Raw genomic sequence first — 26555 nt, forward strand, 5'->3', positions numbered from 1 at the left:
TATAGATCTATATTAGGCTCATGGTACTTGTGATTGGATTTAAATGGATTTATATTTTTGATCTGAAAAAAATACTAAAATTTAAGTGGAGGGAATGTGTGAGAACTTGTGTGAATATGTATCATATCCCATATTTTTTATTCACTGAAAAGATTTTGGATATTTATATTAGATCAAGAAACTTAAATGATATTTTTTGACTAATTTTTTTCTCCTCTCTTGAGATTAAGGATAAATTGTACTTACACCCAATAGTTTGAAAAAGCTATACTGATCCCTTCAAGATTTATTTTTATCCAACACTTCGATTTACAATTTAACAAAATATTATTCAAACCGTTAACATTCAATGGAGCCTAAATACTACATCATAAAAATATTGGAAATGACCAAAATAATTTTAAAGTGACATAACATTCTTCCAAGGATACAAAAAAAATATATGTGTCGTACTCAAAGATAATTTTGATCTTTTATATGAGATAAATGATTTCACTAATGTCGTTAATTCAACTGGATGTAAGTATAGACTTTGCAAACTATTGGATATAAATATAATAAACAAAAAAGCTCAAGATTTTTTTTTTTATAATTTACTCTCTTTATTATTATTTATTGCATTCATAATCTGTTGGAGCAACGCGCACCGGATTGGATCGATCTGGGCTTGTGATCTAATATCTAATTTCTTTGAGACAATTCACCAAACACATTGCAGGCATAAATAAACAAAGACAAAGAATCAAGATTTACGTGGTTCGGCATAAAAGGCCTACATCCACGGGGAGGAGGAGCAATTCCACTATAAATTCGTTTCGAAAAATAGGTACAATATAAGGTATAAAATATCTTTTTCCGAATCCCACAAGAAGGCAACAATATATCGAATAGAAGGCAACCAAGATCCAAAAGGATCAACCAATCTCAGCCTTGGCAATAGATCAAGATAAAAAACAATACCTGATGAAGATACATTCCTCAACCCTCGGCAAAAAATCAAGATGATACCTCCTTACCAGCCGTAGCAGCACAAAGTATCTGTGAAATCGAGAAGAAGAAGACAGGTAGATCACCACCCGAAGGCCAACAGAAAGAAGCCAGAAAACACCTGCACACGAGGCACAGCCGAGAGATCGGCCAGAGAACAGAACCCGCGCACAAGGCACAGCCGAGAGATCGGCCAGAGAACAGGCCAGCACCGAAGAACAAGCAAGAGAGATCGGCCAGAGATCAAAGCACGCGCACAAGAGAAGACACAGGCCAGAGAACAGATCCCGCGCACAAGAGGCACAGGTGAGAGGTCGACCCGAGAACAAAGCCTGCGCACACGAGAAAGCAAGGAAAAATCCCGCACAAGAAGCCCTAGAAATTTCTCCGCGCGCTCTTACCTCTGTTCACCAAGAAAGGATGCCAGGGGCCTCTTTATAAAGGAAGAAAACCTTCTCAAAAAATAGAGTTTCAATCGGTGTAGAATTCCTTAATATCACGGGAGACGGAAAAGGAAATAAGATTTGGAGCCAAATATAACAATCCTCCTCCTTGCGACAAATATTGTACCTTTATATCATGTGAAAAAAAAATTATAGCCTCCTCCTCACCACAAGCCCCGCAGGGCATTACCAAATATTTATTCCAATCAAGTTCAAGAAATTTCTGAACTTAATTGCAGGGATTGATTTAGTGAACATGTCAGCTGGATTATGGGCAGTGTATATTTTCTGAAGTCTGACATCACCTTTCTCTACTAGGTCTCTGATGAAGTGATATCTGACATCTACATGTTTTGTTCGTTCATGATACATGTGGTCTCTAGCAAGGTGCAAAGCACTCTGACTGTCACAATGAATGTCTAAACAATCCTGTTTGAGACCCAAATCCTGTACTAACCCTTTTAACCAAATAGCTTCCTTTGCTGCCTCTGTCAATGCCATATATTCTGCTTCAGTGGTAGATAAAGCAACTGTAGACTGCAAAGTAGCCTTCCAACTGACTGCACATCCAAAAAGAGTAAACACATATCCTGTCAAAGATCTTCTCCTGTCCAAGTCACAAGCATAATCTGAATCACAAAATCCTGTATCTATGCAATTACTCTGTGTAGAAAATATCAATCCCAATTTAGAAGTGCCTTTCAGATATCTAAGTATCAATTTCACAGCTGACCAGTGAGCCTTTCCAGGTTTATCCATATATCTGCTCACTACGCTTACTGCCTGTGAAATATCAGGTCGAGTGCAGACCATCGCGTACATGATGCTGCCAACTGCGCTCGCATATGGCACTCTAGACATATATCTCTCCTCATCCTCAGTCTGAGGAGAGTCTCTGGCAGAAAGTCTAAAATGACTGGCAAAGGGGGTAGTGACAGGCTTGACTGTAGACATACCAAATCTGTCCAAGACTTTTTCAATATAACTATGCTGAGTAAGGAAGAGTCTACCTGACTGTCTGTCACGAATAATCTCCATCCCAAGTATCTTCTTTGCCGGTCCAAGGTCCTTCATATCAAATGCAGTACTGAGCTCGGCTTTCAGTTTCTGGATGATTATCATGTCTTTGGCTGCAATTAGCATATCATCTACATATAATAACAAATAACAAAAGGACCCATCTGAAAGCTGCTGGTGATACACACAACTGTCATATGGAGATCTACTGTATCCATGGTCGACCATAAATCTATCAAATTTGCGGTACCACTGTCTTGGAGACTGCTTGAGACCATATAATGATCTCTTGAGTAGGCATACATGATCTTCTTTATTTGGAACCTCAAAACCAGGTGGTTGTTGCATATAGATCTGTTCCTCTAAATCACCGTGAAGAAATGCTGTCTTAACATCTAGTTGTTCCAGCTCCAGATTTTGAGAAACTACAAAAGCAAGTAACACCCGGATAGATGAGTGTTTGACTACAGGAGAAAATACCTCCTTGTAATCAATACCCTCTCGTTGACTGTATCCCTTTGCTACCAACCTGGCCTTATATTTTAAGTCTTGGGGAGTGGCTCCTTCTTTTCTTTTAAAGATCCATTTGCAGCCAATTGCCTTTTCACCTTTTGGTAATTTGATTAACTCCCAAGTCTGATTCTTTTCTAGAGACTGAAGTTCTTCAACCATAGCCATGGTCCATTCATCAGCTCGTGAACTACTAATGGCCTCCTGAAATGTGGTCGGCTCATCACCAATGGTGTCTGCAACACTCAGAGCATAATAGACTAACTCAGCACAAGCAGAATCCTCAAAACCATACCTTTGAGGTGCTCTGATCAGACGCTTTGGTCTGTGAGTGGCAATACTCTCAATCTGATCCTGATCTTGTAATGTCACCTCCTCCTGAGTCTGAATCTGTGCATCTGTCTGTTGTTGTTGTGATTTAACAGTCTGATCAATGTCTACAACCTTCCTATCCTGCTGACCCCGATTCTGATCACTTTGAGAAGAATTAGGCTGTAGCTGCCTTGAATCAATGGCTGTCTCATGGAATGTCACATCTCTGCTGACTAAAAATCCTTGAGATCCAGGTTCTGTGCACCATAATCTGTAGCCCTTTACCCCATATGCATATCCAATAAATATGCACTTTTTAGCCCGAGGGTTCAACTTCCCATCTTTTACATATGCATAAGCAGGGCACCCAAAGATTCTGAGTTTCGAATAGTCTGCAGGTCTTCCTGTCCACATCTCTTCGGGAGTCTTCATACTTAATGCTGATGCTGGAGATCGGTTTATAACATAGCAGGCTGTGTGAGCGGCCTCTGCCCAAAAATCTCTACTTAACCCTGAACTAGATAGCATAGATCTGACTCTCTCTAATAGTGTCCGGTTCATGCGTTCTGCCACACCATTCTATTGAGGTGTACCCACTGTTGTTCTATGTCTGAGAATGCCTTCTGTCTTGCAAAAGTCATCAAATTCTGTAGAACAAAATTCTAAACCATTATCAGTCTGAAAAGTTTTCACCTTCCTTTCAGTTTGCCTCTCGACCATAGACTTCTACCATTTGAATGTTTCAAATACATCACTCTTATTTTTAATGGTGTATATCCAGACTTTTCGGGAGTAATCATCAATAAAAGTGAGTATATATCTTGATCCACCCTTGGATATAATTGGGGCAGGTCCCCATAGGTCAGAATGAATATAGTCTAATATACCAGTTGTCCTGTGCACGCCTGTAGTGAAGCTGACTCTGTGTTGTTTTCCAAATATGCAGTGCTCACAGAATCCAAGTGCACCAATCTTCTGACCTCTCAGCAGACCACGTCTGCTCAGCTCCTGTAGACCTCTGTCTGAAATGTGTCCTAGTCTCTGGTGCCATAAGTGTGTCAACTGCTCAAGAGAAGATTGTACTGCTGATGCCTGACCAACAACTGTACTGCCATCCAAGTAATAAAGGGTTCCACTTAATTTACCTTTTAATAAAGTTAATACCCCTTTATTGATAGTAATAGATCCTCTACCCCATCTGCCCTCATATCCTGCTCTGTCAAAGGCATGTATTGAGAGAAGGTTCTTTTTTAATTTAGGAACATATCTAACATCATCCAATATCACCATGGTATTTGAATTTGATTTAATTTGAATTGTTCCAATACCTTCTATATTACAGATACCATCATCTCCAAGAAGAACAGTACCACCTTCACAAGATCTAAACGAAGAGAACCATTCCTTGTGAGGTGTCATGTGGAAAGATGCTCCAGAGTCCACTATCCAAGTGTCAGTATGACTAACACTGCAGGCAGCTGTGAATACTGCATCATCTGATATACTGCTATGACTTCCTGAAGAAACTGCAATTGATGCTGTATCAGAGATTGTTCATTTATCCTTTTGTTCCTTTTCCCTTTTAGATTGTAAAAGTCTACACTCAGATTTCTAGTGACCTGGCTTTCTGCAGTAGTGACAAATACCTGATCTTTTAGGCCTAGACTTTGATCTATTTTTGGACTTACTCCTACCTTGTCCACTCTTTTTCTGTTCATCTCTACCTCTAACAACAAGACCTTGAGCTGAAGTCTGAGCCTGATGCTGAAGCTGTACTTTTAATCTAAGTTTATTGGATAACAAAGTAGCTTCTACTTCTTCAAGACTTATTGTTTCTCTTCCATAAAGCATGGTAGTGGTAATATGCTCAAATGACTTGGGCAAAGAGTAAATTAGAATCAAAGCCTTATCTTCTTCATCTACATCGACACCAACATTTACTAAATCTAGCAGGAGCTTATTATACTCATCCAAGTGATCTTTAAGTGAAGTTCCTTCTGTCATACGAAATGTGTATAATTTTCCTCTCAAATATAATCTATTGGTCAGAGATTTTGCCATGTATAAACTGTCTAGTTTTTCCCATACACTTTTGGCTGTGTCTAGTTCCACAACATTACGAAGGACTTTATCACTTAAACCTGAAAACAAGGTTCCTAGGGCTCTCTCGTTAATCTCTTCTTTAACTGCTTCATTATCTCCTGGAATTGAATCTATACCCTTAAGGGCTTTTGCAACACCTTCTTTAACTAACAGATATTTCATCCTTACCTTCCATAGTGAAAAATCTCCCGTGCCATCAAAGACGGCCACTTCATGCCTGACAGTGGTGGAGTGTGAGACAGACACCGGATCATTAGCCATTGAGAAACTTGGTTTCTTGTCACCAGCCATCCAGATGCTCTGATACCAATTGTTGGAGCAACGCGCACCGGATTGGATCGATCTGGGCTTGTGATCTAATATCTAATTTCTTTGAGACAATTCACCAAACACATTACAGGCATAAATAAACAAAGACAAAGAATCAAGATTTACGTGGTTCGGCACAAAAGGCCTACATCCACGGGGAGGAGGAGCAATTCCACTATAAATCCGTCCCGAAAAATAGGTACAATATAAGGTATAAAATACCTTTTTCCGAATCCCACAAGAAGGCAACAATATATCGAATAGAAGGCAACCAAGATCCAAAAGGATCAACCAATCTCAGCCTCGACAATAGATCAAGATAAAAAACAATACCTGATGAAGATACCTTCCTCAACCCTCGGCAAAAAATCAAGATGATACCTCCTTACCAGCCGTAGCAGCACAAAGTATCTGTGAAACCGAGAAGAAGAAGACAGGTCGATCACCACCCGAAGGCCAACAGAAAGAAGCCAGAAAACACCTGCACACGAGGCACAGCCGAGAGATCGGCCAGAGAACAGAACCCGCGCACAAGGCACAGCCGAGAGATCGGCCAGAGAACAGGCCAGCACCGAAGAACAAGCAAGAGAGATCGGCCAGAGATCAAAGCACGCGCACAAGAGAAGACACAGGCCAGAGAACAGATCCCGCGCACAAGAGGCACAGGTGAGAGGTCGACTCACAGGTGAGAGGTCGACCCGAGAACAAAGCCTGCGCACACGAGAAAGCAAGGAAAAATCCCGCACAAGAAGCCCTAGAAATTTCTCCGCGCGCTCTTACCTCTGTTCACCAAGAAAGGATGCCAGGGGCCTCTTTATAAAGGAAGAAAACCTTCTCAAAAAATAGAGTTTCAATCGGTGTAGAATTCCTTGATATCACGGGAGACGGAAAAGGAAATAAGATTTGGAGCCAAATATAACATAATCTTTAGGAGTCTCGGGACAAATTTGGTTTATGGAAAGTAGAGCAAAGAGGTAGTTCTTATGAAATAGAGAGGGAGCCTCTTGTTAGGTTGGATTTTTAAGAGAAGAGAGAGTAAAAAAATCTATTTCATAGAAAGATGCTCCCCGCATTTTATGAAAAGTGGTAATTCATGGGGAAGGTAGATTTTGACATTTTCCATGGGATGAGAATTGATGATGTTTTTTTCTTTTCAAAAATATCCTTTTAAGTCTACGGTTAAGATTTTATAAAATATCAATAGATGGTTAGGATAAAATACTGAATAATAATATAATATAATATTAATTATTATCTTAATACTTATGTGAATGTAATATAATATTTATATGAATACTAATATTATAATATCTATTATATTTAATATTATTTTAGTAAAATTAATATAATATTTATATTAATATATTAATATTAATATTAATATAATATTAATATAATATTATATTTATATCTATATTAATAAATTTATTATATTAAAATATTAATATTATATTATTATAATATTAATATATATCTGTATTATATGAACATAATAAATTATTATAATTTAATATTATATTATAATATATTAATATTATATTTTTATTAATATATATATATAATATTAATATTTATGTAAAGTTTAGAAGTAAAAAGGTATTATTTCATGCCTACTAAGTGTATAATAGATTTTTTATATAATTAAAAAAAAAAAAAACACAACCAAACATAAGCTACTCTGCAATATATTATATTTTGATGGTCAATCAAATATATCAAAATTTTATTTTAAAAAAATAATTTTTTAAAAATAATTTTTAAAAAAAAATATTTTTTATGAATTAAAAAAATTATTTTTTAAAAAATTATTTTTTTTTTTTTACGAATCAAATGAGCCATTGGTTGACAACGATGAACGTCACGCACGATATGGAGAATGGAGCTGTCTGCATCGCTCCACTGATGTGAGAGAATAGGCATCCAAACGTGGAGGCACCGTCAACCCCAGCTGCTCTTCCATCATTTGTTGAAGGGTCCTGTTCAAAAGAAATAGTAGGATGTAAGAATGTGCTCTTTTTTTCTTTTTTTGGTAAGATAAGAATGTGCTATTTGACACGCTCTGTTTCTTTTTCTTGAGCTCATGTAATGGCAACCGGTGGGAGCAGTGTTGCCAACTTCTTGATCATACAATATAATAAGAAGGTAATACAAGGGCGTTGTTGATGTGCCATGGTTTAGACTTTAGACTACAATTTTTTTATGATGCAAGCAGCCTCAAGGCACACAACATATTGCATTTACTATCATCCAGCATCTTCCATGAATTAGCATCTCAATATTGTGTGTGGTGTATGGATCATGATGATTCATCGAGATCTCTAGCTTCTTGATAGCAAGATGCATGTGGATGCATAACATTGTTTGTGATTACAACTATTCCATGTGCATAGCGATCACCAGATGTTGGTTCGAGCAAAGCTAAATAGCACTAATCCCCCATAAATAGTTTTTAGTTTTTCAGAACTTTAAACATTCTAAACTAATATGAATGCATGTAAAACATCATGAAAAATTAGGGTTAATGCTTGTTCATTTAGGGGTTACATGGTCATGTGCATGGGTGGTGGTGTCCTGATATGAGTAAAAGGTTTCCATTCTAACTTTGATTTTCATGGATGGTTTATTTTAGTTGCTGCTTTATCATTGCTCCCATCACTTGTACACATGACCTTTCATCGCTAGATGAATTAACTTGACTTTTCAAGATTATTTCAGGGAGTAAATGTTAGTTATTTGTATGTTATTTATTTTTCCCTCTTCGAAAAGCGAAAGCCTAGAGGAGGAGGGTGCCAACTAACTCATTTGCAAAAGTCATTGTAGAGTGATCTTGATTCCAGTTCCCCCTTCACCATTACAATTCATGGCCTTTACTAATTTTGATGTATTTTTAATTTTTTAAAATAAATTTAGAAAAGAGAAAGGTCCATGTCATCTCATCTTTAAAATAAAAAATATTTTTTTGGTTAATCCATTAAATTCAAAGTGAACGTTTCCCGGGTCCATTAATTTTAACTTGGAATTTAATCCTCAAGCATCCTCCAGCTTCTTTCTTAATTATAAACAGGAGGAGACCAGCTCCATCATACTAGATGAAACCATTGTTTGTGCATGTTACTATTACACCGAGGGGAGGGAAAAATGATTAAATTCATTCTAGCTCGTCGGAGGACTTGGTCCACCTAATGAATTTGAGTACCTGATTGCGAAGTATGATGTCCTTGGAGCCCCCTAGCCTTTTGACACCGTAAATACAGAGAGAAAGTTCTACCGCCAGGTTTCTTTTAAGGTCTACCCTGGACAAAAGCGGAGGGCCGTTCTTTAGGAGAAGACGACAAGCTCCGACCCTCCGTCAAAAAATATAGGAGGGAAAGGAAGGAAACCAAACGGAAAAGAGAAGAGGAAGAGGAGGAGGAGGAGAGGCAAATTTTAGGACACAAGAATCTTTCCTTCTAAAAAAAAGCAGAGAAGGCGGAAAGGTCTCCGGCCTTTTTAATCCACTTCCAAAAAAAGAACTTCACTACCCTCGATCTGTTTCATTGCACCATTGAGTACAATTTGGAAGTGGAACCCTTCCTTTTCTTCTCTCTCGTATCTCTAGAGGGAAGAAGGGAAGAAAGGAATAGCTCCGGAAGTGTCCGAAAATCTCTGCTTTTCACTCCAAAGATTCGATCTTTTTAGCTCTGGATGGTAGTTTAGGTGGGCGGGAGCTGCTGACGGACAGCAGATGGTGGAGCGGCGCCGCAATGGAGGCGGGGAAGTGAGAGAGCAGGAGAGTTCGAAGTCTGGCTTCCTAAGATCCATCATGGACTTAGGAAGTTTGATCTGAGTTGATATGGGTGGAGTTTGGGATCGAATTTGGACCTTGCTGTTGAGAGAAGAAGAATAGGAGGCTCTTTTGCTTTGTTGTTCTCTGCCAGCTTCATGATGACGGGCAAGCGATCCTATAAGCTGCGTATCCTCTTATTTCTTCCAACTTTTTTCTTCAATTCCTGCAAGGGTTTGTTTGAAGTCAATCGGAAAGCCCCTTTTTGCGTTTGGGTTTGAGATTTATGGTCCTTTGATCGGTCTATTTGTCTTTACTTACCAATTCTCAAGAAAAGTTTTTGAATTAGTTATGGCGCATTAGATGATCTCTCCATTATGGTAGGAGTCTTTAATTTATGGTACTTGTCATTAGTATTCAAGAAGTATCTGGGCTACGGTCATTTGGGACTTTCAGGTTCGATATAGGCAGTCTTAACTCGATTAAATCCAGAGGAGTTTGTGGCTCATGATTCCAATGTGAATTGCCTCAAGATTGGGAGGAAGACTTCGAGGGTTCTTGTCACTGGTGGAGAAGATCACAAGGTCAATCTCTGGGCTATTGGCAAACCAAATACCATACTGGTAGGGTACTCTTTATTTCTTGCACCAGATTCCTTACTTTGTTGGCAACTATATCTATTACTTATCTGGGGATATGTTTTTTTTTGGTTGTGTTGAATGACTAAGCTGATAATTTGCAGAGCCTGTCGGGCCATACAAGTGCAGTTGAGTCTGTGAGTTTAGATTCTTCTGAGGTTTTGTTGGCTGCTGGAGCAGCCAGTGGCACAATAAAGCTGTGGGATTTAGGAGAGGCAAAGGGTATGAACCAAAAATAATCTCCATAGTATATACAGATTGTTATTTGTGATATACAAAAGAAGAAGTTGGCGTGTTGCTTTATAATTGCTGGTTTTTTCGGCCTGCAGTTGTTCGCACTCTCACTGGGCATAGGTCCAATTGTATATCTATTGATTTTCATCCATTTGGAGAATTCATTGCATCTGGATCGTCGGATACGAACCTAAAGATATGGGATATCCGAAGGAAGGGTTGCGTCCACACGTACAAAGGGCACACCCGAGGGGTCAATTCCATTAGATTCACCCCAGATGGCCGATGGCTTGTTTCAGGTGGAGAAGATAATATTGTGAAGGTATTGCATCAGACCTCACATTTTGTTCTGTGTCTCCTAACTGGGAAGTTGCAAAACCAAGCTTAGGATTTATTGGCATCAGTATGCTATCATACATCTGTTTCATTTTTCTTTTTTAGGGTGACTGCCATGTCAATTTGGCAAAATTTGCTGGTCATATTTACTAATTATGCTACTTTTTTGTTCAATGAGCACTTGATGGCATGATTAGAAATCTATTAATATGCTTTTATCTGACCTATTGCTTTTTGTTTCTGAAAAATCTGTCTGAACAGCTCTGGGATCTGACAGCTGGGAAGCTCTTGCATGATTTTAAATGCCATGAGGGTCAAATTCAGTGCATAGATTTCCATCCTCATGAATTTCTTTTGGCAACAGGTTAGATTTATAATACAACTCTTATATAATCATTGTTTTTCTTTTTTTAAGCTCTTTTTCTTGTCTTAAGTTCATAGTACCATTAAAATGATAGAAAGAAGCACCAACTAGTTCAGTAGCTTTGCTTTTATAAGTCAGTGATCGGGAAGATTTCAAAAGTAAACCAAACCACATAGAAAGCTCATTCTATATGTGATGAGAATTCCTGATTCTTTATAGAACATTTAACTGACTTGCCATTTTGTGTTGGCAATGAGATAGCTTGAAGTCAATGCTCTTGCTGACGTTAAGGATATGAGTTCAAAAATTATGTGAAGAATGGCACTTGTAGCACAGTGGGCTTTTTTGAAAGACCTAAATGCCAAAAGAGTTTGGTTGTGTGCTAAAGAGGCTATCTGAAATGAAATTTTGTTTGAAGACAATTTCATTTACAAATTTAAAAACAGAAAATCACCACTTTAGATCCAACTTAGATGAACATGCACAAGTAATCCTGTCAAAGTTTAAGAAATACCCACCTTGTTGATTTATTAGATACAAAAATAGGGGATGACAAATAAACATTATTTTTATTTATTTAAAATTGACATGTGAGAGCTGAAAATCCATATTTTTCTTTTTCTTCATAGAAGTAACAAAAATTTCATTTCTTTCAGTTTTATAGAACACCATGTCTTAGAATTTGGTGATTCTACAGAACACAATGTGTACATGCCTGTTCACATGTTGAATTGCTTTTATGGAAAAATGTGAGATAAGAAAATATATAATTTTTATGTTGACGAACTTGTAGTAGTTGGGTTGAAAAGTATACATTTACTAAGTACCTGCAGTGTTTGGGTCTGGTTCTGAAAATTGAAGACCAAGGAAAAGTTAGATACAATTGAGAAGAATATTGTTCTAATTATTGGTTAAATATGATTACGCCATGCATGAAAAGTTGATTGAAATGGGATAGCTATTTATTCAGATTCTGGGACTATGAAAAACATTATTACATTTGGAAAAAGCTGTTTGGGTAGGGCTGAGAAGGGATGGGAGGGGTAGCAACTGCAACATTGTATTTTCAACTTCTTCTTGTATGGTTCTTAGCAAAGGCCTTTGGTCATCAGGAAATATGGCGATAGTAGAAGTTAGTGGGAAAACATCTGATCTTGTACCTTGCTAGCTAGTGATATGGAAGCTTGGCTTTTCATGTATTTGACATTAAAAACCTGGTGCCTTTTCCATGATGTGATTTGGTGGGAAGTGCGGAACTGGAAACATGTGCAAGAGTATAGGCAAAGACTGCATATTGATGGTGTTTACAGAAATCATTAGATTGAACACCCTGTTACTTGGAAGGGCTTCAAAATAGAGAGTGATTGCATAGATAAAGACATACATGCATGCGTGAAAGCATAGATGCTTAATGTATAGACACCCCAAATCTGTCTAACACCCCAAATATGTTGGAGGAATGCTGGGATATTAATATCCCCATTCCCTTAAAATACTTCTTTATATGGAACTAGAAGATCTAATGATTTGAACATCATTCATAAGCATTATTGCTACATTGATATACTATTGATGCACTTCCCCTTTCCTATAGCAAACTTTTCTCTGGATTATTCACTCATTCTAAGAAAATGAGTTAATGTTTATATTTGGTAATAATGACTTGATGTTGTATTTTGTTATGTGATCTTAGAGCAAATGGTGGCAAGCCACCTCACTTCTTGTTGATAAATATATAAAAAAAAAATAAGAACAAACAAGAAAAAGAAACAAAAGAAAGCTAAAAACAAAATAAAATAAAAAAGAGAAGGAGAAGACAGGAGACATATCTAATCCGAACATCAAAAACCAACCTCTGAACACCCATTAACAACTTGGACATGTCTTTGCCAATCATAAGACTAGTCTATTTATTTTGGTGACGATCTTTGACAATCTTGTATCATGAAACTACACAGTGGGAGTCACCGTCGGGTAGGGGAATTGCCTCCCCTGTATGATGTATATCTGGCTTCATCGCCACTTCCTCTTAACTCTACTTACCGCTCAGCTGTTCTCCCTGGTCTCTAGTACCACAATATCACTGGCATTACTATGGAAAGCTAGGCACCCATACTCTAGCATCAGACCTCACTTTTTTGTCTCACTTTTCAATTGTGGCAGCCCACATCACCTCTCACTAAGTGTTTCAGCTGCACCTGAGTCCAAAGTTTCCATCATCCTAGATGCTTAGCCTCCAAAAGGAGCATAGAGATGCTTGCACTCTTGGAGGTCCAATTTCAGATAGTGGGCCAAAATGAATTGGAGAGGGCGCAAGCCTTGTTAGACTATAGGTCTCCAAACTATTTGAGAATTCACAATTTGAAGTCTCTTTGAGCTTGTCCCATGATCTAGTTGTCCTATAACCTTGACAGTCTAAGCCCATTGGTCCAATTTGCTGCATGCTAATCTTGTTAGCTAATAGTTGCTTCCTAATGGCATCAAGCATAGGAGCCTGATAGGAGCGAAGAGTTATCATCTTGATGGTTACTAGGGTTTGCACCAACATTGGCGAGGCCGAGTCCGAGGGATTGTCTATCTTATCTACTTTCGAGGAAGGAGCAGTTGGCTAGACTTCGACTAAGGCCTCTTCATCTCCTAGAGTAAAAGGCCCAGTGCCCAAAACAAGCGGAAGAACTTGCTGCAATGTCTTGCCTTGGGTGTTCATCTCCAGCCATCAAAAAACTCAATCAAGAAGAGAGAAGAGAGAAAGAAGGGGAGAGGGAGAGGGAGAGGGGAGAGGGAAAGAGGGAGAGGTCGAAGTAGGAGGGTAAGAGAGGTGATATGAGGACCTGTGCAAGGTGTGTTCAGTCCTACAATGGGTGTGCATTGGGGAGGTCTTTGGTACTTACGTAAAGATAATGATCCATATTAACATTTAATAGCCATATGGTTAACCCTTTTTGGATGAGGTCTTAGATCATTACAAATGAAATCAGAGCCAACCTAGTCTATGGCTTATGTGGCCAGGGGACATTGTAGCATAGGCTCTTTTGGGGCTAACCGTGAGCCAATCTTGGTGTTTATGATTGAACTGTTTCCATGATAAGGAAACCAAGGATTAAACAAGAGGAGTATGTGAGGACTTATGTGAGTGCATGTTTAGTCCCACCATAGATGTGTTTTGGGGGGGAGGTCTTGGATACTTTGGTATGCCAAAGATCCTAATTAATAACCCTTTTTAGCCCTTTTTAGGTGAGGACCTTGGTCATTATATGCATTAGGGGGATTTGGTGAAGAGAGAAGGATAGAGAATGGGCCAAAGGTGGAAGGGGGGAAGAGAGGAGAGGGGAAATGGAGGAAGATGGAGTGGCGAGAATAGATGAGAGAGAAAGGGAGAAAGGTGGGTGAGCATGAAGATGAGAAGAGGAGTGAGAGGAGTGGGGGAGAGGACTAGAAGAGAGGAGAAGAGGGGAGAAGTGGATGAGGGAGGAGAAGAGTGGAGGGGGAAGGGAGAGAGCTGGATGTTACGTGTTTTATTTACTTATTTCTTAGTGTTAATAACATTAAGCTTCATTTCTAAGTTAGATTAGTTTTTTAGTTTGATATGTCCACTTGTTATTGCCTGATTTGACTTATGAAATCACAATTATTGTGCAGTTAACATGCCACGAAGAATGTTGATTGGCATTATATACTTGTAATCTTGCATATAAAGTATTGTTTCTATTGAAAGTCTATCATATGCACATCTACTGAATTTTGAGTTGGTTGGCCCTTGAGAGTGTTTTTAATAAGAGGTATACAGTTTATTCATCAATCTAACAAACTAGGTCTTATTTTTGTTTTTTTGCTAATTTTGTTCATCATCTATTTGGAAAAACTATACAGGTTCAGCTGACAAGACGGTTAAATTTTGGGACCTTGAAACTTTTGAGATGATTGGGTCATCAGTACCTGAGGTATCACTTTTATAGCAAATCTTTAAATGCATCCATTTTTGAAAATTTCTAACTGAAATATGTGGTAAAGATTATTGTTCTTTGGTGTTCTATTCTTATTATTATATTGACTGTCATCACCCATCAATTTTGTAACCATAGAGCTGCTCTGTAATTATGTATGTCAAAATTTGCAATTACCATTAGTTAAAGTCCATCATCAAGCTGCTTTCTACATATTATAGTCTTCTTCATGTGTTTGTCTTTATTATAATACTACTATTTATATGCAATTAATTATTATATTAATTTTATGAGCAATATACAAATAGTATATCAAAGTACAAAGTTCTCATAATGTTATTATTATATATTATCATATTATTGACGTAATATATATTACCATATTACTATAGTTCTGCACTATTATTGTGAGATTGTGCTACTACATTGTTACATAATTTCAATGATATATGTTTTGTTTATTCTATATAATATAGTTATTAGTAATTATCAAATAATATCATAGCAGTATCTTATAATTAAATTTCTATTTTCAAATATTGTTATTCAATTTGTTATATTAATAACATTGTCATTGTATTGCTGGATTATGGAATTATTAAGTAGCTATAATAATGTCAATATATTGTACACAAAAGTAATGGATCTAGTAATTATATACTATAATATTATTATAGCATTGACTTATTTTAAATTATGACATAACATAATTAAATAAATAATATATGAATTTTGCAATAATATTAAAGTTACATATTAGGATTATTATATCATTACATAATATTATAATAGTATATCAATCTTATTCTTATTACTTTGATGCAGCATCTTACCTCCCTATTTGTTGTAATTCTATTCCTGGTCTGTTGTTTTTGGCCAATTTGTTTTTCTATGGCCCATACCGGTACAACCTTGTTGTTTTGGTATGTCTGGTATGCAGGCAGGTTCGACTTATTGAATGTTGGTATGCCCTGTGTATTGTGTCCTAATGCCGAATCGATACGATATAGTACACCCCATACCATGGAATGCCGTATTGGGCTGGACCGCTCGGTATGAGGCGTACCAAATCGGAACGATGGCCAGCCGATCCGGTTCAGACCTATTTTTCGAAAAATCTATCTGAATCACACCGAATCGAGGGGTTTGGCATGGTTCGGAGCCATATCGTTCAAAATCGAGCGGTATGGCTCGGTTCGGCACGGTTCGACGTTGAACCGAATCGTATCGACAGCACATGGAGGGCTTCCTTTTCTCAGTGAAAGCTGAGAGGATCTCTTGAAACTCCTGAGAGACGCATTCTTAAGCTTTCGACAATATGAAGGATCGAAAGCTCTCAAAAAAATTAGAAAAAAAAATCTGTTAAATTGCAGTACTTCTTCGAAGAGACGATGATTTTCGATCGGGAGTAAAATAATGTATTATTCTTTTAGTAAATATTTTATTTTTTATGTTTTGATGGCTAAAAAAGGACAAGAATAAAGAAGTAAGAAAATAAGAAAAAATCATGCTAAAATTTTATGATTTTGGTATGATTTGATCATATGTGATAGATCTTTGAAAGATTTATATGATGACACTAAAATCGTTGATTTTTATTAATTATATTTTTTTTAAATATATATATTTATTCATAAAAAATTAAAAAATAAATTCAAAAAAATTATAAAATCAGAATCGTGTTTAGAATGATTCAAGCTACTTGAATCTAATCTTAGATTTTTTTTAAAATTTTTAAAATTAAAAAAATATTTTTTAATTATTTAAATAATAAAAAAATATAATCAATAAAAAATATATAAAATTAGTACAATATTTTTACTAATTTAGAAATATTATTTGAAGCATATAACATATTTTTTGAATTTATGAGTTTTAAAATTATTATTAAAAAATAAAAAATTTATATATAATATTTTTTTAATAATTATTAAACTGTCGTGTTTTGTTATACTTGCAGAAATGCATAAAAGAAAGATCTAGAGCATGATATTGGTTGGGATCATGGCGAGATGCTCTCAGTTCGGCATCATTGGAAATACAAATGCTGTAACACAGAGTTCAAGGGAGGAGGGGTGATTAGGTTGAAGCAGCATCTGGCTGATGGTTATCCTGATGTATCTATATATTGAAAATATCCACAGAAGATCTGACAGCTGATGAAGAAGTACTTCACTTATTTGAAAGCAGCGAAGGAGAGGGCAAAGTAGAAGTGGGTGGAGGTGGACTGTCGAGCTGCAAAGCCACCTTTCTATCACTATAGAGAGTCAGAGGAGGCTTCCGCTCTAGATGATGAGGAAGCACAGATTGAGGTTGTCATTCAGGCGAGCTTGGATGATCAGTACCGATAGGAGGAGATGATCATATATAAAGAGTGATTTGGATCATTATGCTATGAATTGGGGTCTGGATCAATGATCAGTGGAGGAGAATTCGAGTTCAGAAGGACTACCTCAGTCAGAGAGCCTGATGGTAGAGGGAACAGACATAGTATTTCATCTTTGTTGGGAGCTTTTGGCAGTAGAAGGAGATCCTCCAGAGATATTCCAACAGGAGCCATTATACATGATTTGGATCCACATATTTTTTCCAGCAAGAATTCAAAGCAGAAGAGGATTGATACTATGGTGAAAAAGGATAAGAAGAAGGATATATGACGAGCTATTGGATCATGGTTTCCAGCAAATGCAGTGGGCAATCCTTACTATCGATCTGTCATTTCAGTCATAGAGGCTGCCGGTCAGGGTGTAGATCTCTTAGGATTTAAGGACATCTATGTTCAGCTTCTTGACAGTAACAAGGAGGATATGCAGAGATAGATTGCTTCTTACAAGAATAAATTGTCCATATACGGACTGATAGTGATGTGTGATGGTTGGACCAGTCTTACTAGACTGAGCGTCATCAAATTTTTGACATACTGTGATGGAAAAATATTTTTTTACAAATCAATTGATGCTTCAGATAAGATGCACGACACCGTATACATCTTTGGTTTGATGGAGGAGGTGGTTGATTCAATGGGTGAGCAGTATGTCGTGCAAGTCATCATAGATAATGGGCCACAATATAAGACTGTCGGAGAGTTGCTGATGGAGTGGGATCGCAGATATATTGGACCCCATGTGCTGCACATTGCATTGATCTTATATTAATGGATATTGAGAAGATTCGTAGGGTACAGTAGATAGTGGAGATTGTCCAAACTATTACTAGATTCATTTACAATCACACATGGGTCCTTTTATTGATGTAGACGTATATTGAAGGAAAGATCTTGAGATCGGGTGTCACATTATTTGCTACCAACTACATAGTACTTGATAGTCTTCTTCAAAAAAAAGTAGCCTTACGTCAGATGTTTGTCAGTGCCGAGTGGCAGGAGAGCAGATATGCGAGGGCCGGCATTGATGGAAGTCATATAGAGAACTTAATGACGAGTCAGTCATTCTGACAGCAGGCTGAGAAGATAGTGAAGGCTATTAAGCCATTATACGAGGTACTTCGCACCGTAGATAATGAAAGATACCCCCAGACGGGCTTCTTATATTATATAATGGAGAGGACAAAAAACAGATCAGTGAGAATGATCCAAAGCATGTTCAAAAATTTATTAACATCATTGAGCGCAGCTGGGACTATCAGATGGGTAGAGATTTGCATCTAGCTGGTAAACACGGATTCAAAAATACTTTAAAATATTTTTTTTTTTATATTTGTAAAAGTATATTTAATCAATTATGAAATTTATCTGCAGCTTACTATTTGAATTTGAGATTCTAGTATACTATTTTTGGGATAAATATGGATAACGAGCTTCTTGCTGCTCTCCGTGATATGATATATAAGATGGTGTCCGATCCAGAAATCATATTTTTGTATCTGTAAGAGATATGCTAGTTTAAAACAGATATAATTATTCAATTGATTTCGATCTGTAATCAACGACACATTTATAAATTTAATAAATATATTTTTTACAGACGAAACAGTTTAGACAGGGGTCAGACAGCTTTAGAGTCCCATTAGCTATGGTAAGTAAAAAGAAGATGAATCCAAGTAAATACATATCAATAATGAGCAGTATAGATTGACATCACATGCCTAATAATATCATGAAATTTAATATATAATTTTGCTTTTGCAGCTGAATGGTGGATTCATTTTGAAATGTTCGTAAAATATTTGAGAGGCGTGGTTGTCCGCATTCTTTTCCAGATGGTCTCTGCTAGTGGCTATGAGCGTAATTGATCGACTTTCGTCCTTATCCACAGTAAATAGAGAAACTGTCTGACACAAAAGTACATCAATGATCTTATATATGTTCACTATAATCTGAGATTGAGGCTAAAATACGTTCAGAAGAAAGTATAGCTGAAGTACATTGATCTGATACTAGATTATACTGACGAGGACGACAATCGTCTAGTGTCGGATCAATGCACTTGAGTTATACTTCCTTCTGAACGCATTTTAGCGTTAATCTTAGATTATAGTGAACATATACAAGATTTCTCTATTTGCTGTGGATAAGGATGAAAGTCGACCAATTGCGTTCACAGCCACTAGCAGAGACCGTCTCGGAAAGAATGCGGACAGCCACACCTCTCAAATATTCTGCGGACATTCCAAAATGAATCCATTATTTAGCTGCAAAAGCAAAATTACATATCAAATTTCATGATATTATTAGACATATGATGTCAATCTATGCTGCTCATTATTGGTATGTAATTTATCTGAATTCATCTTTTTTTTTTGCTTACGACAGCTGATGGGACTTCAAAGCTGTCTGATCCCTCTTTAAACTGTTTCGTCTGTAAAAAATATATTTTTTAAATTTATAAATATATCGTTGATTACAGATTGAATTCAGTTGAATAATCATATCTATTTTAAACTAGCATACCTCTTGCAGACATAAAGAAGCGATTTCTGGATCGGACACCATCTTATATATCACATCACGGAGAGCAGCAAGAAGTTCGTTATCCATATCTATCCCAAGAATGATATATTGGAATCTCGGATTCAAATAGTAAGCTGCAGTTAAATTCCATAATTTATTAAGTACACTTTTATAAGTATAAGAAAAAAATATTTTAAAATATTTTTGAATCCATACTAACTAGCTAGATGCAAATCTCTATCCATCTGATAGTCCTAGCGGTGCTCAATGATGTTAATGAATTTCTGAGCATGCTTTGGATCATTCTCACTGATATGTTTCTTTGTCCTCTCCATCATGAATATAAGAAGTCCATCTGGGGTTATCTTTCACTATCCATGACGCGAAGCACCTCGTATAATGACTTAATAGCCTTCATTATCTTCTCAGCCTACTATTTGAATGACTGACTCCTCACCAAGTTCTTCATATGACTTTCATCAGTGCCAGCCCTCGCATATCTGCTCTTCTGTCATTCGGTACTGACAAACATCTGACATAAAGCTGATTTCTTCTAAAGAAGACTATCAAGTGCTATGTAGTTGGTAGCAAATCGTGTGACATCTGGTCTTAAGATCTTCCCTCCAGTATACATCCACATCAATGAGAGGATCCATATGTGATTGTAGATGAATCTAGTAATAGTCTGAGCAATCTCCACTACCTGCTGCACCCTATGAATCTTCCCAATATCCATCAACATAAGATCAATGCAATTTGCAGCATATGGGGTCCAATATATCTGCGGTCGCCGCTCCATCAGCAACTCTCTGACAGCTTTGTATTATGGCTCATTATCTGTAATGACTTGCACGATATACTGCTCACCCATGGAATCAATCACCTCCTCCATCAGACCAAGGATGTATGCGGCATCGTGCATCTTATCTAAAGCATCAATTGATTTATGAAAAAATATTTTTTCATTATAGTATGTCAAAAAATTGATGATGCTCCATCTAGTAGGATCGGTCCAATCATCACACATCAATGTCAGTTCGTATGTGGATCATTTATTCTTATAAGAAGCAATCGATCTTTGCATATCCTCCTTGTTACTATCAAGAAGCTGACCATAGATGTCCTTAGGTCTTGGAGGATCTACATCCTGGTCGGCAGTCTTTATGGTTAAAATGACAGATCGATACTAAGGATTGCCTGCTGTATTTGCTGGAATATGGCTGAAATAAAATCATGATCTAATAGCTCGTCACATATCTTTTTTCTTATCCTTTTTCACCATTGTCAATCCTCTGCTGCTTTGAATCCTTTCTGAGAAAAGCATGTGGTTCCAAATCATAGATGATGGCTTCTGCTGGATTATCTCTGGAGGACCTCCTATTGCCAAAAGCTTTCGACAAAGATGAAATATTGTGTCTGTCTCCTTTACCAACGGGTTCTCTGACCGAGGTAATCCTTTTGAACTCGGATTCTCCCCCATCGATCGCTGATCTAGACCTCAATTTGTAGTATGATGATCCAAATCGCTCTCTGTACATGGCCATCTCCTCCTGTCGGTATTGATCATCCATGCTCGAATAAATGATAGCCTCAATCTGTACCTCCTCATCATCTGGAGTGGAAGCCTTCTCTGACTCTCTAGAGTGATAGGAAGGTGGCTCTGCAGCTCGATGGTCTACTTCCGCCTTCTTCTGCTTTGCCCTCTCCTTCGCTGCTTTCGAATCAACGAAGTGCTTCTTCATCAGCTATTGGACCTCTTATGGATCTTTTTTCTTACTCATTTCTGCAAGTATAACAAAACACGATAGTTTAATAATTATTAAAAAAATATTATATATAAATTTTGAATTTTTTAATAATAATTTTAAAACTCATAAATTCAAAAAAAATATATTATATGCTTCAAATAATATTTCTGAATTAGCTAAAATATAGTGCTAATTTTATATATTTTTTATTTGATTACATATTTTTTATTATTTAAATAGTTAAAAAATATTTTTTTAATTTCAAAAATTTCAAAAAAAATCTGAGGTTAGATTCAAGTAGCTTGAATCATTCTAAACATGATTCTAATTTTATATTTTTTTGAATTTATTTTTTTAATAATTTTTTTATTAATAAATATAAATATATATATTTAAAAAAATATAATTAATAAAAATCAACGATTTTAGTGTCATCGTGTAGATCTTCCAAAGATTTATCACATATGATTAAATCATACCAAAATCACAAAATTTTGATATGATTTTCTCTTATTTTCTTACTTCTTTGTTCTTATCCATTTTTAGCCACCAAAACATAAAAAATAAAATATTTACTAAAAGAATAATATATTACCTTACTCCTGGTCGAAAATCATCGTCTCTTCGAAGAAGTGCTGTAATTAGACAGAATTTTTTATCTTTTTTCTAAAATTTTTGGAAGCTTTCGATCCTTTGTATCATCGAAAGCCTAAGAACGCATCTCTCAGGAGTTCTGAGAGATCCTCTCGGCTTTCACTGAGCAAAGGGAGCCCGGCTGCCAATAATTGACAATTCAGGTCCCACCACAACACCCACACCCCCCCACCCTCCATGTGCTATCGGTGCCATTTGGTTCGACGCCGAACCATGCCAAACTGAGCCATACTGTCTAGTTTTGGGTGGTATGGCTCCGAATTGTGCCGAACCGCCTGGTTCGGTGCGGTTTGGATGGATTTTTCGAAAAATAGGCCCGAACCAGATCGGCCGGCCGCCGGTCCAGTTCGGTATGTCATGTTTCGGACGGTTCGGTCCGGTACGGCATTCCATGGTTATTATGGTATCTGCTATCAGGACTGTAGCCTGTTGCTTTTATACATTGTAGTTTCTAATTAGTATGACTTCAATTGCAGACCAGCAGTGTGCATTCCATGACTTTTAACCCTGATGGGAGAACACTATTTTGCGGATTGCATGAAAGCCTGAAAGTGAGTTCCCTTAAGTAAGCTTGTAGGTAGAATATTTTACTCTTTCTCAAATAGGGTTACTAATTTTACTTCCAGGTTTTATCATGGGAACCTATAAGATGTCATGATGTAGTGGATGGGGGATGGTCTAGATTATCTGATCTGAATGTCCATGAGGGCAAACTTATTGGATGCTCTTATAACCAAAGTTGTGTTGGAGTATGGGTTGCTGACATCTCGGTATGCTCTGAGTCTCTTCTTTATGAAAATTCATGCATGTTCTAGTCTTTATCATGCTGAAAAATAAATTTTTAACCTTAAAAAGTAACTTATGATGTGTAATAACTGACATTTTGAATTACAGCGCATTGAACCATATGCAAGGAGTAGTGCTGCTAGATCAAATGGCCATTCAGGATCAGAATCCAATGCTGGTAGTATTCAGTCCCTGAAAACTATCAGCAGTATCAAGACCGCCATGGGAAGGTCATCTGCTTCACAAACTTCAGTAAACAGTATCAAGACCAGTACTGGAAGGTTATCTGTTTCACAAAATTCACAAACTATAGCTGAGGAGACTAAACCTTTAACTTGTAGGTTCTCTGTTTTTTGTCCTTCTAGTTTACTTTTGTTTTATAATTTATTTAGATGCTTTAGGAACAATATTTCTTTTATTACTTTTAAAATAAATTTGCTTGTAGCTACTGGAACTGTCCCTGGTACTCCCCACAGAACTGGATTAAGCTCAGTTCTGAAAATGACTGCAGCAAATTCAGCCACAACACCGGATGCAACAGTGTTAAAGAGAAGTTCATCAAAGTCCCATGGAACAACCAATCTTCAGACCCTTAACAAGTCTGATCTGGTACCTGTAATTGTCCCCAGCACTAGCTCAAGAGCAGATCTGGCTGCTGACTCTAGAAAGGAAACAAATGATGTGATTCCTGTTGTTGTGCCCAAAACCAGCTCAAGAGTGGATTTGGCTCCTGATCCTAGAAAAGACACTGGCAATGTGGCACCTGTTATCATCCCAAGCACTAGCTCAAGATTGGATTACGGTACTGATTTTAGAAGGCAAACTGGAACTGGAAGAGCACTGACATTTAGCATTCAATCACAGGCAACTGATTTACAAAAATTGTCAAATAAAAGAGATGATTCAGAGGGAACAAATATAAGATTCCAATCTGGATCCATGGGCAATAAGAGCATAGAATTAATTGAAACTGTAGACTGCAATCTCCTTTCTGCTGTCAATGGCTTTGATCAAACATCTGCTGGCAAAAGGAACCTAGAAGATGTTCAAATAGTCAGGGCTGGGAAATCTGGAGAAAACCTATCAGCAGAGCCAAATCCTAGTTACTCATTTCAAACTTGTGAGTTCAGATTCTCAGAATTCCAAGAAAATATGTTATTTGACTATAAGTACTACTTTCGACATATTCTTGCTTGATTAATCTTTGTTGCCTGTCCTCCCATTGCCATGCATGGTTTCGATTTTTATTTGTACTTCTATTGTTAGTTTTGAGACCATGAAATCGAGTTGCAAATGTTGTTATCTTAGCTATTTGTCAGGATTCTCATAGATTATATTTTTTTTTCATCTTTAGATATCTGTCTCATAAATCCTCGTGAAAGTGCCTTTTTAATTATGCACCAAAAGTTGACTTTCTTACAACTAGGGGCAAATAATCTTTGCCTATACCGAGGTTTTGACAGGTCATCCTTTAGTGTGGCTTTTGTTGTTGGTGTCAATTTTGTTTTATTTGATTCCATGCTCACTTACACACTATAATGTCAAATCTGTTTGGAGGATGGCTTTGGTTTGTGTCTGAAATAGCAGGCTGTTGAATTCCATTGACTGATCTTTTCTTTTCTTTTTCTATTTTTTTTAAATAAACTGTGCTGGAATTCTTCATCTGAAACTATTGTCATGGTTTTTTCTTTGATCTCATTCCTTTGACAGAAATCTCGACCTCGAGTCACAACACCATCTATGGTTTGTTTGCGCATGATGTTACCATTCTAGACTTTCTAGTATTTTCTGCTTTTAGCTACTCTTATATGATGGTATCCACCTTTATAATGCCATCACTTGCATTGATTTTCTTAATGGTTGAAAAGATGTACCCTTTACCATGTATTTTGATTTCAAGAGTTTGTTTCTCCTATTAATATTTTGCAGAGAGGAATTTTATAGTGATTTATTAATATATTATGACAAGGTTTTTCATGCCAATGGTTGGTACTGTGCTGTGCTAGTGCTTGGCATTCACTGGCCCAGATGGACATGTGCTGGCACATGTGCACAGGCATGCTGCCTGCCGTGTGCTGGTCTAGGCCTGCACAGTATGGGCCAGTACATGGATGACATGCTTATTGTCTGGTGGTAGAGAAACCCTTTCATATTGCATCCTTCAATTGCATGCGAGAAGATTATGTTATTTTGAAAAGCAAATTGACATTTATACCAAAATTTCTTGCTGCATATTTGGTAGTGTCTGCAACACAAAATAGTTGAATCAGAGATAATTTTTCTTTTTTTGTATTAGACGATCCTAGAGTAATTAAACAAAGGGATGCAAGCTCTACGGAAGTTCTGAAAGGAGGTAAATTTGGATTCTTATTGATTAAAACTTGAAAATATATTTTTTTCATCGTACATTTATTTATTCCAAAGACTATACAGGAAGAAGACGATCGCTTGTTGCGAGTTGGGAAAGGAGGGAACAGTCTCCTAATTATGAAGGTCCAAAATCCAGTAATTCCTTGGAAAACATGTCTGCTTCTAGCATCAGTTTTACTTCGGTACGGCATTCATCCTCATGTTTTGTTTTTTTTACAATGTGATAGTGCTTCTTTTAACAGCTTCTCTACATAATATTTTGAATACTTGACACCATGTACCTAGAAGGAAGTTCTTAAAATTATCCAAAAACTTAGTTCAAGTTTTACTTTGCTTTGTAAGTCCATTAAAAGTTTTTATTCTTTTTCTTTTTGGCTTTTGTGAGGTTATGTAAATCACCTATTTTGCAAGGTTCCTGCAGTCGTATGTTGTTGCCTTGGCTTTTATCCTTTTAACCTACCCCAGTTTTTTATTACTTTTTAGCACCTACATATATATAAAGAAAAGCATCTTTTGAAGAGAGAGAGAGAGAGAGAGAGAGAAACTATAGGGTCTTTAATTAAGTAACAAAATTGTTGGGTGGATGTCTGGCCAGGACACCACCTCCCAAGACCCTTTCAGTACCACGCGATGCAGCAGGAAGAAAGAAGAAACAAAACAGAAGAAAAACAATCAAAATACGTGGATCAGCCACAAAAGGGCTCGCCTCCACGGGGCATGCAAACTTCACTATGAAAAGAAAATTTTACAAGAGGAGACCTCACCCTCAACCCTTGTACACCCAATTCTCTCTCACATGAAGTTCCCCTCACAAAAGCTCTCTCTCTCTTGGAGACCCCCTGAACCCCTGAAGAGCCTGGCGACCGCTGTCCAGGAGCCTCCTGCTCCTTCTCTCACAGCGCCTCACGCCTCTCTCTCTCTCCTCTCGGTTCGTACGGCGGCGAGAAAACCAAAACCACTCGTTCTCTGCTGTGTCTCAGGCCTTTTAAAGCCTTAAACATAGGTTAGAGGGTGATTAGGAATCCTTAATCAAGCTAAATCACGTCCCAAGCCGTCCGATCAACACCGGGAGCTCTCTGGACCCTTAGATCGCGCTCCGGTCCACGGAATAGGGCCGTGGACCGCGAG

At 37.2% G+C, this 26555-nt stretch overlaps 1 protein-coding gene across 5 annotated transcripts in view; it reads left to right on the forward strand.

Moving 5' to 3' along the window:
• Positions 1–8990: 8990 nt before the first annotated feature.
• LOC105053738 (katanin p80 WD40 repeat-containing subunit B1 homolog KTN80.3) overlaps positions 8991–26555 on the forward strand; it is a 42138-nt gene continuing 24573 nt past the window's right edge. For 2 of the 5 annotated variants that reach the window (XM_010935007.3, XM_073245755.1), the window contains exons 1-12: positions 8991–9633; positions 9937–10067; positions 10187–10304; positions 10412–10638; positions 10914–11016; positions 14887–14957; positions 22748–22822; positions 22898–23041; positions 23166–23394; positions 23503–24177; positions 25354–25410; positions 25491–25609. In XM_010935007.3, coding sequence (XP_010933309.2) covers positions 9603–9633; positions 9937–10067; positions 10187–10304; positions 10412–10638; positions 10914–11016; positions 14887–14957; positions 22748–22822; positions 22898–23041; positions 23166–23394; positions 23503–24177; positions 25354–25410; positions 25491–25609 — 1980 coding nt within the window. In that variant the 5' untranslated portion in view covers positions 8991–9602. The remainder of the gene's footprint in view (positions 9634–9936; positions 10068–10186; positions 10305–10411; positions 10639–10913; positions 11017–14886; positions 14958–22747; positions 22823–22897; positions 23042–23165; positions 23395–23502; positions 24178–25353; positions 25411–25490; positions 25610–26555) is intronic. The other 3 variants (XM_010935006.3, XM_010935005.3, XM_010935008.3) reach the window with 3 other exon arrangements.

The sequence above is a fragment of the Elaeis guineensis genome, chromosome 11 (assembly GCF_000442705.2).
Source record: "Elaeis guineensis isolate ETL-2024a chromosome 11, EG11, whole genome shotgun sequence".
NCBI lineage: Eukaryota > Viridiplantae > Streptophyta > Magnoliopsida > Arecales > Arecaceae > Elaeis > Elaeis guineensis.